This window comes from Osmerus mordax, chromosome 27 (genome assembly GCF_038355195.1).
Source record: "Osmerus mordax isolate fOsmMor3 chromosome 27, fOsmMor3.pri, whole genome shotgun sequence".
NCBI classification, from domain to species: domain Eukaryota; kingdom Metazoa; phylum Chordata; class Actinopteri; order Osmeriformes; family Osmeridae; genus Osmerus; species Osmerus mordax.
In genome coordinates this window covers 1,914,099-1,927,840 of record NC_090076.1, presented here as the reverse complement: position 1 = coordinate 1,927,840, position 13,742 = coordinate 1,914,099, and the positions used below count along the sequence as shown (strand labels likewise).

Sequence of the window (13,742 nt, the reverse complement as noted above, 5' to 3'; positions counted from 1 at the left end):
ACCTATGTGTGTGTAAAGAATGCTGATATGGGATATGAAATATAACCATTACTCAATATGCAAGCAGCCAGTTGAATGATGAATTGATGCTGCTCTGTTGAATTCATAGCCTATATTTGTAAATCTGACTTTGAAAGAGTCAGTGCCTCCCCAGCCACGAACCTCACCGCACGTCACTGGGTCGTGCATTATAGACCCCTGTGCCTAAGGAAAAAGCTGCGTCGAGTAAACCTATAAATAAGACAATAAATGTGTAGAATAAATCGGGAAAAACATAATAAATGAAGTAATATGTAATATATAGCGATTAACAGGAAAAAGCTTGGGAAAAGTTTGGAGCAGCAGCTCGGGTAAACAGGTGTGCAGCGCGGAGTATCGTCAGACACGTCACTGAATTCAATGTACATAACTAAATGATATGGGGGTTTGGAGTAGTAAGATATAGTGTTGTCACAATACCAAAATGTTGACTTCGATACCAATACCAAGTTTAGTATCACAATGCTTGAAACTGAAATGGTACTGATTTGAACCTCGAAACCTAATAGATCACAAATACAGTCCACAAGGGTTGATTACATTTTTAAATTAACAGATGAAACGACAATGATTCTACCAACAGGCCATTTCCACTTATACGTTACTCCAGCAACCCAACATTTTTTTTGCCAGGGGCATTATGTTAACTATAGGCAATGCTATGTCGCAAAATTTACAATGGAGCCACCTTACATGTAGCCAGCTTGTAGCTCTATATTGCTATTTAGCTAATGACTTTATTTAGTTTTTTAGTTTTTAGGTTAGTTTTTAAAAGCACCAAAATGAGACCCCCAAATAACTGTAGCTTAATATATTTGTCGTTTTGGAACTCACGTTTTGTAATATGCTTGCATGTCATGCTATTTATTATACAGTAGGGTAGGCCTGACACAGGCCTGTCGTTTCACCATCCTACTAGCTGGCTAGCCAGATAGCTTATAGCTTATTTTTGTACTCGGCGTGTAGGTCTTGGTGTCTGTCACTGAGGTGCTTGGCGAGGTTGAAGTATTTCCTCCCTCGCACGACAGTTTTACAAGGAGGCTTCGTAATGTCTGTGGGTCTGCCGTCAGCGTCGGCTCTGTAGGCAAAGTAGTCCCACAGTTGATTTCGGAAGCCCGTTTGACCTAAGTACCGAACATTGGGAAATTCTAATACCGAACCGTTTTTAACAAAAACGACATATGTATACCATGCAACACTAGTAAGATAACAAAAATATTGTAATCAAACCTAAGGGAAATAACATTGCTTAAAACTAAAGAGGGTTAGGCTACAAACAATTATGACAAATAATGTCTTCCAAATCGTTCTCTATGCCATGTTTGTGTTAAAACTTCTAATGAGTCATCTAGAATTGTGTGATCCAGGACAGCTTTCTCCAATCCTGCAGCCAGTTGAGGCTCGGCTGATATGCCACAATAGCATGCTTATGGTGTATACAGGACTTGGCATCACATTAATCATGTGAATACTGTGCTAGCAGTGGTTACATTTACATTTAGCAGACGTGCTTATCCAGAGCGACTTACAGTACAGGGACATTCCCCCCGAGGCAAGTAGGGTGAAGTGCCTTGCCCAAGGACACAACGTCAGTTGGCATGACCGGGAATCAAACTGGCAACCTTCGGCTTACTAGCCCGATTCCCTTACCGCTCAGCCACCTGACTCTGGTTAGGTGCTGGTGGTAGGCCTAGATATTTTGCCACAGAAACAGGAAGTCCCTCCTCTCCCCCAATTTCCACCGGAGACAACCTCACATATTTCCCCCCCAGTCTATCCCTAACAGCCCCACTCCCCCTTCTACCAGCCCATTCATCCCATCCAGCCATGGGAAAGCAGGAGCTATCATATTAGCTCTGAATGAACAAGCCTGTTCAACACATTCTTTAGTCCAGTTAGATTGAATGATACAGTAAACAAACTGCATGTGCGTGGTCCAGGTTAGAATGTATCTAAATGATATGCAACACCTTTAACTTGTTGAAACTTAAACTTCTGTCCATTTAGGGGTCAACAGTTTGCACAACAAATGCAACAACAGAATCCCGAGCTCATTGAGCAGCTGAGGAGTCAAATTCGCAGTCGACCGCCAAGTGCAAGTAACGAGGAACAACCTTGATACTTACAGGTATGAATGTTGGTTATTAAAGGTTTACAAAAATAAGAATCAATCTATTAATTGTATCTGATTATTATTCATGTATTATTATTCACCTACCTGTAAACATGGCTAAAATAAGGGTCTGCTTACTACATTTGTTTTTGAACAGACGAAAACCTGTGGGGAAAGTGAAGACGGGCTATCCTTTTATATGATTTGTATTACTCTCTCTGCTCCATGGACAATAAAGCTTTTCATCGATGAATGCATGCGTGGCCATCTTCCACTTCTGACTCGAAGGAGAATGATCATTGTGACTCAACAATAAAGGCAACATTTGTTATTGTATTGTCTTCAATGGACCTCAGAACTATCAAACTTTCAGGAAGTTTTATGAAACAGTTGAGCCTCTCTTGTAATGCAAAGTCATGCCAGTGTAGCAAATGGTTGTAATGTTTAATGTTACTAACCGTCATCCGAGCTGTCTAACTGAATCCAATTATCCAGTGTACTAAATGCAGTTTACTAGAACAATTAAACTTTTGCGTGTGGAGGTTCACATCACTACCTTTATGGATCACAAGGATTGTTTGAAAATAAATTATTGAACTGGTAGTAATATAAGATATGTAGAGTATTGTCAAAAATAAAGAACGTTCAGTGGAGCCTTTAAAATAGCCTCTACCTGTTGTGTGTTGTATGCAGCATTGATCTAGTCAATCAATAAATCACACAAATCACCAGTTTCTATATTTTTTTATATGTTTTGCATCAATATTTTGATGCATTTGGTTTCTTGTTTTAATTAAATCATTGACCCAGAGAGACAAAGGATTACTAATACATTTAAATATTCTGTGTATTTTCCTTTTAACATGAAGGGTTGGAACTGTGAATTCATTAAACTCCTTGTGCACTTATTTGCACCTATTATTTAGCCTTGAGTTGAGTTTCCAGCATTTTAGAAATTCCCAACTCATGATCAAAACCTTTGATCTTATATCTACACACAATACTCTGTGATGGTGAATGGAAAACCATTATTTGATACCTGTTATACAGTATATGTGTATATATTAGTGGTGGGCCGTTATCGGCGTTAACGCACTGCGTTAACGTGAGACTCTTATCGGGCGATGAAAAAAATATCGCCGTTAATCTATTCTCAAACAGGGCTCGACAATAACGATGGCCCGGGGCCAGTAAAAAGTAACGTCGGGACAGTTAAACTAGCAACTCACTGGCCCGACCGGGCCAGTGCAAATTATTGATTGAAAAAAAAATTGCATTGTAAAAGTTAACATCCTTCATATGTTTTGCTAAATGCATAAATAACTTCAGCTTGTGGGGCGCACATTTGGCAAATCAAGAGTTGAGTAGTGAGTGACGAGTGGTTGTCAAATTGTAATTCTCTAATATCGATACATTTTTAACAACTGGCGCGAGACAATAAAGTGACGATGGCAGCAAAGTAGAGCTACGAGCTCAAACGGAAGCATTTTTATTTATGGAACGAAGATGCACTGTGTCGTCTGTCGTATGTTCCCGTCTAAAGCAGACAAAAGTGGATCTTTTTACACAGGCACCGACAATTTTCGAAAACAATCCCTGACCAGCCATGCTAGCAGACAGCACCTGGTTTGCGTGACAGCTAAGCGGATGGTTGACAATCCATCTTCCAGGCCGTTGACCATGCTGGTCAGGAATTTAAATGTAGATGCCCATCGTGTTATTGCACGACTTATAACAACGGCATATCACGTAATTAAGACGGGCCAGCCGTTGACCTCGTTCCCCCAGGCTATTGAACTGCAGCAGAAGAATGGTGTCGACTTGGGTACTTAGTATCATACTGATGAAATGCTATGGAGGCTTTTATTTTCGGATTACTAGCCCGATTCCCTCACCGCTCAGCCACCTGACTCCCTTTTATATCTTAGCATTGAGGGACCAGAGGTTTCAGTTTCAGCCTGACAGAGTTGTGCAGAGATGGCTGTCAGCGGGGAAGAGAGCACATCATGTTTGAGGTTAAAAGTAAATTTTTTGCTGACTATTACCTTTTTATCACTAGAAATGTGATTTAATTTTTGTTCTTTTTATATCCAGGATGTGTTTAATAAATGGTTAAACATGTTAACAGAATAACACAACTTAGAAGTCTTTTGTTTTGTTGTAACAATGATAAATTACAACTTTTGGAGGGGGGCCAGTAAAAATTGTCTTGGGGCCAGTAAGTTTCAAACCCACTGGCCCGGTGGGGCCAGTGCCAAAACATGTTAATGTTGAGCCCTGTCAAAGTTGGGTTGGGAGCTGGGTCTATACTACGCAAGCTATGATGACTTTCACCTTGATATTTTAGCGCGGATGTATACCTATCCGAATTGCATTGTAGGGGGCGAGAACGAGTCTTCGAACCTGTGTGTATGCCTTGTGTATGAAATTATCACATCAAACGTGACTTGCTAACATGGATGCAGCTATGAAGCCGCCTGGTTTGCTTCAGGGAAAATGTATTTTTAAGAAGCTTCCCAATGGAAACCTCGACAAGACAAAGGTTGTTTGCACCTTGTGCTATGCGGAATTAGTTTACTGTAGGAGTTCTTCCAGTCTCAAATACCACCTAAACGCAAAGCATCCCTTAGCTAATGCGGAAGATGCCGGGCCAAGCACTGATGTAGCGCAGGGGAAGAGTCGTCAAACTACGATGTTTGAGTGCAACCGAGGCAAGCCCGTCAGCACAGCTCTATCAGCCAAGCTAACTAATCTAATAAACAGTTAATAAACACAAGTACATCTTATTGAACATAATTTATTTTCATCACCAATTATCATAGTAGAACAGCTTTCTCAAGCAGTTTGTGATACATTTTGGAAACAGGAGATGAGCTCCTGGTCTAATGCGCCACCTGGCTTGAGAAACCCGTTCTCAAAGACTTACTTTTAGTCATTGTTTGGGTAGCACACATATTCTGAATGCCTTCGGCGGAATTCAAATGAGCAATTTTAATCTAGATTAATCTAGATTAACGCCAAGATTACAGTGAGATTAATATAGATTAAAACAAATAATCTATGCCCTCCTTGCGTCCGCAGCTCCGGTCAGCCGCCTCAACAATGGAGGCCCGGAACATGGCCCATTCGGACTCAATGTCCCCGGCCCCCCCCGAGACATGATCGAAGCTCTCCCGGAGGTGGGAGTTGAAGCTCCTTCTGACAGGGGATTCTGCCAGCCGTTCCCAGCAGACCCTCACATTACGTTTGGGCCTGCCAGGCCTGACCGGCATCTTCCCCCACCATCGTAGCCAACTCACCACCAGGTGGTGATCAGTTGACAGCTCTGCCCCTCTCCTCACCCGAGTGTCCAAGACATTCGGCCTCAGATCCGACGACACGACTACAAAGTCTATCATCGAACTGAGACCTCGGGTGTCCTGGTGCCAAGTGCACATATGGACACCCTTATGCTTGAACATGGTGTTCGTTATGGACATGTCTAGCACAGAAGTCCAACAACAAAACACCGCTCGGGTTCAGATCGGGGGAGCCGTTCCTCCCAATCACGCCCCTCCAGGTCTCACTGTCATTGCCCACATGAGCATTGAGTCCCCCAGAAGGACGAGGGCATCCAGCACCCCCCCCAGACACTCCAAAAAGGGTGGGTACTCTGCGCTGCCGTTTGGTGCGTAAGCACAAACAACAGTGAGGACCCGTCCCCCCACCCGAAGGCGGAGGGAGGCTACCCTCTCGTCCACCGGGGTGAACCCCAACGTACAGGCGCCGAACCGAGGGGAAACAAGTATTCCCACCCCAGCTCGACGCCTCTCACCGAGGGCAACTCCAGAGTGGAAGAGAGTCCAGCCCCTCTCAAGGAGACTGGTTCCGGAGCCGATGCTGTGCGTTGAGGCGAGGCCGACTTTATCTAGCCGGAACCTCTCTACCTCGCGCACCAGCTCCGACTCCTTTCCCGCCAGCGAGGTGACGTTCCACGTCCCTAGAGCTAGCCACAGTCAACCGCTGCTTTTTATTTTTGTTAAATGTGCTGGGTGCCAGGATCTCTGCCAGGTTGTATGAGCCCTGCTGTCACCAGGCGCAAAAGGGTAGCTTTGGGAAGTAGAGGGTCAGGAGTAGTGTTGCACCGAAAGCTGTGACCCATCCGAAACTGTGACCCAGTGCCGCCGCTCCCACCACGTGCATTACACGCTGTGCGTAGGGCCTGACGAGGTTTGACAGTAGGCTAAAAGTCAACCTTTTTGGAAATGGCCTCGCAAAGACAGTAGGAGTCAGGAGCAGAGAAATTTTTGGCGCATTCAAACAATCCCCTCCTCAGTGAAGTTTGGCTAGCAACAGCAGCTAGGCTAGCTTGCTCGTAGCACAATTTACTGGGGTCAGCTTCTCCACGCAGGGCTCTAGACTGAGAGCGCATTTGGCAGCATTGTTACTGACAACTAGAGAGGGTACAATTTCTGGGGAAATTGTAGGGTGTGCTTGCTTGCGTCGGTTGCACAGGGGTCCGTTTTTGAATGACATTTTTACAACTGATATTTCTGTATATTTTATATAAAAATGCATACTTATTATTTATAAAGATTACATAGATTTAAAAGCATTTTTTTTTGCTGCTCATTTACAACTTAAAATACGAGAAGTGTAGAATGAAATAGATGTCTTCTCATTTCCCCTGCAAGAGGCAGCCTCATCGTTGAATCAAAACGAATACATTTGGCAGACCGGTGTAAAAATGGACCTAATCTCTATGACTTAAACGTCATTTTAAGTTTTTCCCTTCTCGTGATATTTTCAGTGAAAAAAACAGCTGGAGGTAGGGCGTTCTCATATAGAGCACCTCTTCTCTGGAACAAATTACCCGTCTCAATTAAGGAGTCTGATACTGTTTCGACATTTAAAATTAGGTTAAAAACTTTATTGTTTAGTCAATTCTACGACTGTTAAAGGTAAGTATGTTACTAGTTGGAGGCAACGGGGGACGGGTTGCTTCCATCCTTATTCTATAAGTATAACTTATTTTAGAGTTCTCTTCCCCTGGAACAGATTTCATGTTCCAAATGGGGGGGGCTGTCGCTGTCTTGGTGTGTGGGGTTGCATCAAATTCCCCTTTTTTGCTCTGTTAAATTGCTGCACAAGTCCACACTTGACCGGTGGGGATCTCATTCTATTATGACTGTAACTGTTAGCTGCTCCTGGCATTCTCTAATCCCTGCTCTCCTCTCTCTGTCCCCCCCCACACACATCCCTTGTGGTGTGGGGGGTTTGAGTTGTCAGCACCTGCCTGGTCGTCGGTCAGCCAACGCTGGACCTGGTCGTGAGTCTCCCGGTCCTGTCCTACATCTATAAAGTTGAACAATGGATTTTGGTGTTTTAAAAACCCACCGACACTGTATGACTATGTTTAGCCTGTGTTCTGCTCCTCTCTCTCACCAACCGTCTCTGGAGGAGGGGATCCCTCTCTGAATTGCTCCTCCCAAGGTTTCTTCCATTTTTTTCTCCTGTTGAGAGTTTTTTGGGAGTTTTTCCTTGTCTTCCTTGAGGGTTTAGGTTGGTTGAAGGGCAGTTCTATGGGCATATGTGAAGCCCTCTGTGACATGCTTGCGTGTAAAAAGGGCTATACAAATAAATTTGATTTGATTTAGATAAAAATGCATACTTATTATTTATAAAGATTACATAGATTTAAAAGCATATTTTTTTTGCTGCTCATTTACAACTCAAAATACGAGTGAAGTGTAGAATGAAATATGATGTCTTCTCATTTCCCCTGCAAGAGGCAGCCTCATAGCTGAATCAACGAATACATTTGGCAGACCGGTGTAAAAATTGACCTAATCTCTATGACTTAAACGTCTTTTTAAGTTTTTCCCTTCTCGTGATATTTTCAGGCATTTAGCCTACTCATGTTACATTCATTCATGAATAAAGAACCCCCTTTGAAGATTATTCTACGACGTTACCCGGTAGTAGAAGATGGAATCGCGATTCAAACAGTACCACCTGCTAACTGAAAATATGCCCCCCAAAACGTAAATAAGCTTGACATTTATTTAGTGGAAAATCGCTCATTCATAAAAAGCTCACTGGTAGTGATCATTGTCAGTAGCAACGCAAAATGCGATATAGCCCTGTGTGGAGAAGCTGCCCCGGTAAATTGTACTACTACGGTACAGTACTAGACTACTGCTGTGTTCGTCTTGGTAGAGATTGCGTTGGTTGAATTGGATTTAACGTTCCGTTGTACGGGTTAGGCTGAAATTAATTATTCTCATGAACAGATTGACAACGTTTAGGCTGTGGCAATGAAGTTCAGGTTAGTAGTTAGATAGACTTTTGATTTAAGTAAGGGGAGTGCCGAACATGTTCTGTCGCCGTTTGACTTCCTAAACAGCTGTGTACTGTAGATGTTTTTGTAGTGTGTCTCGCGTAAGCTACAGCGTTGCAGTGAGCTACACTGGTTTGAAACCACAGGTAATGGTAATTTCACCAACAAATCGTTCACTAATGTCAGAATAAATCCTACAACGAAAATGTATATGTGAGGAATGTTTATTTTAACGATTGAAAACAGATACATCATAGACCACTGTAGTATTTGTTGCCCGGGCAACACAGGCTAATGTCATGATGCTAATGCTTCAGTGAAATAGTAGACTACTGTTTCCGAAAGTAGATGTACTTCCTAAATAATATCAGCGGGAGTCAGTTGGCTGAGCGGTGAGGGAATCGGGCTAGTAATCCGAAGGTTGCCAGTTCGATTCCCGGTCATGCAAACTGATGTTGTGTCCTTGGGTAAGGCACTTCACCCTACTTGCCTCAGGGGAATGTCCCTGTACTTACTGTAAGTCGCTCTGGATAAGAGCGTCTGCTAAATTACTAAATAGTTATCACCCTTGCCTCTTTGCTTGTGGCGTTTCTGCAGCTGCCTTGCAGTAAAGCTATAGTTAGCCTAGCTATCCCCCAAGTTAACAGATGCGAAACGAATGTTCTGCCAAAGGTAGTCACGCGTGTTTTCGTGACGTTAGTGACGTAGTGACGTTAGTAACGTCAGTGACTGTGGCTAGCAAATTAGCCACCGTTAGCTTCACTTTTCGCCACAAAAACGTAACTTGAGCCTAAAGCATGCAACGGAACGTAAATTGTCTATATAGGCCAAATATTGACTGAGTTTTAGGGGGGCAAAAAATAAAATAAAAAAATAAAAATAATATATATGTGAGAGAACAAAGGTTGTGCCCTTGCCGAAGGCAAAGCACACCCAATAATATATATGTGAGAGAACAAAGGTTGTGCCCTTGCCGTAGGCAAAGCACACCCAATGATCGCTTCCAGCAAACTTCATTTGAATTAGCCGGTGACAACATTGTTTGAATACCTTGTGTCAAAGGAGGTTCAGCTTGTTTCAAATGTCTCGGGGGAAAAACCAATGTCGCGCTCACACGGTCGTAGCTCTTTTTTTCAGTGGTGGGCCAAATTCTTTGTGCAGGCAAAGCAGAGAAAGGGGAGGTAACCCCCTATTGTGACGTCACAATAGGGGGATTTTCAAAACCGAGCGTTTGAGCTCTCACTTTCTCAAAGGCGGAGAAGAATACCCAGGGCTTGGTTTACACCTATCGAAATTTCTAGCCTCTGGGGGACCAAAGGCAGGCTAGGGGAACTCATTTTAATGTTAAATAACCTCCTAAAGTAAATTTTTCATGTCATGGGACCTTTAATGCAATATGAGTATACGCTGAATGCTTGAAAATATCAGTAGAAGGGAAAAACTTAAGGTGACGTTTTAGTCATAGAGGTTAGGACAATCTTTACACCGGATTTCCCAATATCTTCGTGTGATCCAACTTTTCAACTGAGGCTACTATAGCTCACTATTCACATTTACTGTGTTTTATTTATTCATTTAGCAGACGCTTTTATCCAAAGCAACTTCCAAGAGAGAGCTTTACAAAAGTGCATAGGTCAATGATCATAAACACGAGATAGCCCCAAAAACATTGTGGATAGCCAAAACATGAAGCAAACATTGTGAAAAGCAAATAAGTGCCAATGGGAAGAAACATAAGAGCATGACGTCTTTGTGTGTGGAACCAATGCCCTGCTACATGCGGCCGGTGTTCGGAAAATTCAGTTCACCATTCCGCGCGACTGCACGAAACGATGAAGTTTTCTCCTGTTGCTAAGTTGAGCTGTGTGATTTGTATCATAGTGTGTGTTAGCTTATAGTGTACCTACTTTCTTTCAGAATTTCTTGTGGCTTGTTAGTTAATTTTCAATCACATACAGGCAGCGGCGTAACAATGACTTGGCGGGCCCGAGTGCAGATCTCACCAACGGGCCCCTTAACCGACCTATCGTCAGGCGAAATTATTGAGTGTTGAGCTATAGTCTAAAAAAAAATTCTGTCATTTTAATGGTGAATGTTTGATTTTATTTTCGTTAGATATGCTAGCGTAACGTTTAGCCTATCTAGCTTTAGCTATTTTTCGACTACATCCTGCACATAGTTTACAATAGCCTATCTAACCTTGCTGCTGCCTTAGCTACCTATACGTGCATTTTATATATCTAAATGCATTCAATTAGGCTATACCAGACAGTAAACGTTATGTGATTAGCCTACCCTGGTGGCTGAGTTTCACACTCATTGCTGTTGGGCTGGGGGTCAGACGTAGCATCCTCTTGAACACTCTTCGCCACAAATCCAAATGAAGATAATTTTGCCAGCTTTGCCACCCTTTCATCCTGCTCTTTGCGTTCGTGCCGCTTCCTGCAGCCACTTTTGTGTTTGAAGGGCATGGGGTAGCCTACTTATGGCTTACTCAACACGCAATGCAACATAACACAACAGGATGGGAAACAATCGCAACATGTGTGGGTGGGCGGGCTATAGAATCTTTGACAACAATATTACCCAGACATCCTTGCTATTTTTCGATGGCAATATTACTTAATAAAAACGAGATTTGTTTCATTCAGCAAGAGGCAAATGAGGTCAAATGAATTATTTGCTGTTGTTAAGACTATTGTTAAAATGTTTATTGGGCAGGTGATAGCTCATAATTATGAATAACTGACACCATAATTGAGAAATGTTTGCGAATTGATCGGACTGGATCATATGTACTTCTTCCGAAGTTTTGAGCGTAGCGAGGGACCCGGTCAGTTCTCCAATGTGAAAGCAGATGGTTTGGCCGGTGAGGTTGTTTCACTTCTACGATGAGATCGAGGACGGGCCCCCTTTCGCCACGGGCCCTAGTGCAGCTGCACTCTCTATAGTTACGCCACTGCATACAGGCTTTAAGGTAGCCTATACAATGTATTCTAGCTGTCGCAGTTTTTCAGAGTGTAACGCAGCTAATGCAGGGCTCTCAAATCTCACTCACGCATTTCAACCAGTTCTCACGCAACACTTTGTATTTCACACATTTCTCACGCTGAGAAGTAGCCTACTGTAATTTACGGTAATGTATCCCAATTAGAACCGACAATGCCTAGTTCTTCAGGAACATTCTCTTGTTCGGACGGTCGTTTATATTTTATTGTTATTAATATTATTGTATATGTGTGTCTTTTTTAACAGGCACAAATAAACGATAGCCTATTGCACTGTATGACTATTGTTTTTATCGCGTTAAAGTGAGATTACATTAACGCGTTATTATCGTGTTAACTTCGACAGCCCTAGTATTAACCTGTGGCCACTGGATTTTAATACCATTATTACCAGCATACCAGCAACACTTTTGTAAGTGCACTGACATAACTTGACCTATGTTAGTTCAACATACTCCAAATGCCATGGTATTCTAGGGTCAGCAATATAAGGAGTCGAAGAACAGGTTTAGCAAGGCGGTGAGGGAGGCTAAACGACTGTACTCAGAGAGGCTAAAACACCAATTCTCTGCAAACGACTCTGCTTCTGTCTGGAGAGGGCTCAGGCAAATTACCAACTACAAGCCCAGAGCCCCCCACTCCACTAACGACTCCCGCCTGGCCAACGACCTGAATGAGTTCTACTGCAGATTTGAAAGACAATTGGACAGTCTTGAACTACCCCTTCCCACCCAGGAGGCCTCCCACCTCCCCCCCTCTACAGTGACGACTCTCTCCATTCAGGAGGGTGAAGTTAACAGACTTTTCAAGAGGCAGAACCCCCGCAAAGCAGCTGGGCCGGACTCTGTCTCTCCAGCCACCCTCAAGCACTGCGCTGACCAGCTGTCTCCGGTGTTTACCCACATCTTTAACACCTCCCTTGAGACATGCCATGTGCCAGCCTGTCTCAAGTCCTCCACCATCATCCCTGTGCCCAAAAAGCCAAGGCCAACAGGACATAATGACTACAGACCCGTCGCCCTGACCTCTGTGGTAATGAAGTCTTTCTAGCGCCTGGTGCTGGCACACCTTAAATCCATCACTGACCCTCTACTGGACCCCCTGCAGTTTGCCTACAGAGCCAACAGGTCTGTGGACGATGCAGTTAACATGGCCCTCCACTTCACCCTACAGCACCTGGACTCCCCAGCATCCTATGCCAGGATCCTGTTTGTGGACTTCAGCTCTGCCTTCAACACCATCATCCCTGCCCTGCTTCAGGACAAGCTCTCCCAGCTGAACGTGCCTGATTCCACCTGCAGGTGGATCACAGACTTCCTGTTTGACAGGAAGCAGTGCGTTAAACTGGGAACACAAGTCTCTGACTCCCGGTCCATCAGCACCGGATCACCTCAGGGCTGCGTCCTTTCTCCTCTGCTCTTCTCCCTGTACACCAACAGTTGCACCTCCAGTCATCCGTCCGTCAAACTCCTGAAGTTTGCGGACGACACCACCCTTATTGGGCTCATCTCTGGTGGAGACGAGTCTGATTATAGGTGGGAAGCGGCCAACCTGGTGACCTGGTGCAGCCAGAACAACTTAGAGCTCAATGCTCTTAAGACAGTGGAGATGGTTGTGGACTTCAGGAGGAACACAGCCCCACTCACCCCCATCACCCTGTGTGACTCCCCAGTCAACACTGTGGAGTCCTTCCGCTTCCTGGGCACTATCCTCTCCCAGAACCTCAAGTGGGAACTGAACATCAGCTCCCTCATCAAGAAAGCACAACAGAGGATGTACTTCCTTCGGCAGCTGAAGAAGTTCAACCTGCCAAAGACAATGATGGTGCACTTCTACTCAGCCATCATTGAGTCCATCCTCACCTCCTCCATCACCGTCTGGTACGCTGCTGCCACTGCCAAGGACAAGAGCAGACTGCAGCGTATCATCCGTACTGCTGAAAAGGTGATTGGCTGCAATCTGCCTACCCTCGAGGACCTACACACCTCGAGGACCCTGAGGCGAGCGAGGAAGATTGTGGCCGACTCCTCCCACCCTGGTCACTCCCTGTTTCAGTCACTCCCCTCCGGCAGAAGGCTGCGGTCTATCAGGACCAATACCTCACGCCACAAAAACAGTTTCTTCCCTTCCGCTGTTGGCCTCTTCAACAAGGCCAAGGGACCACACTGACTCAAATGACTTATTGCCTAAAACACTCTGCTTTTGCACTGCACCATAACATGGTATCTTGTACATTTGTATTTTTTGTAATATTTGTATTTTT

General features: G+C 44.1%; 2 protein-coding genes across 3 annotated transcripts in view; both read left to right on the top strand.

Moving 5' to 3' along the window:
• sgta (small glutamine rich tetratricopeptide repeat co-chaperone alpha) overlaps positions 1–2,817 on the top strand; it is a 44,476-nt gene extending 41,659 nt beyond the window's left edge. For both annotated transcript variants that reach the window (XM_067230517.1, XM_067230516.1), the window contains exons 11-12: positions 2,047–2,167; positions 2,310–2,817. In XM_067230517.1, coding sequence (XP_067086618.1) covers positions 2,047–2,158 — 112 coding nt within the window. In that variant the 3' untranslated portion in view covers positions 2,159–2,167; positions 2,310–2,817. The remainder of the gene's footprint in view (positions 1–2,046; positions 2,168–2,309) is intronic.
• Positions 2,818–11,328: 8,511 nt separating this feature from the next.
• Positions 11,329–13,742, top strand: part of LOC136936558 (excitatory amino acid transporter 5-like) — a 47,723-nt gene continuing 45,309 nt past the window's right edge. Inside the window, exon 1 of the mRNA XM_067230176.1 lies at positions 11,329–11,448. Within this exon, the coding sequence (XP_067086277.1) occupies positions 11,329–11,448 (120 nt within the window). The remainder of the gene's footprint in view (positions 11,449–13,742) is intronic.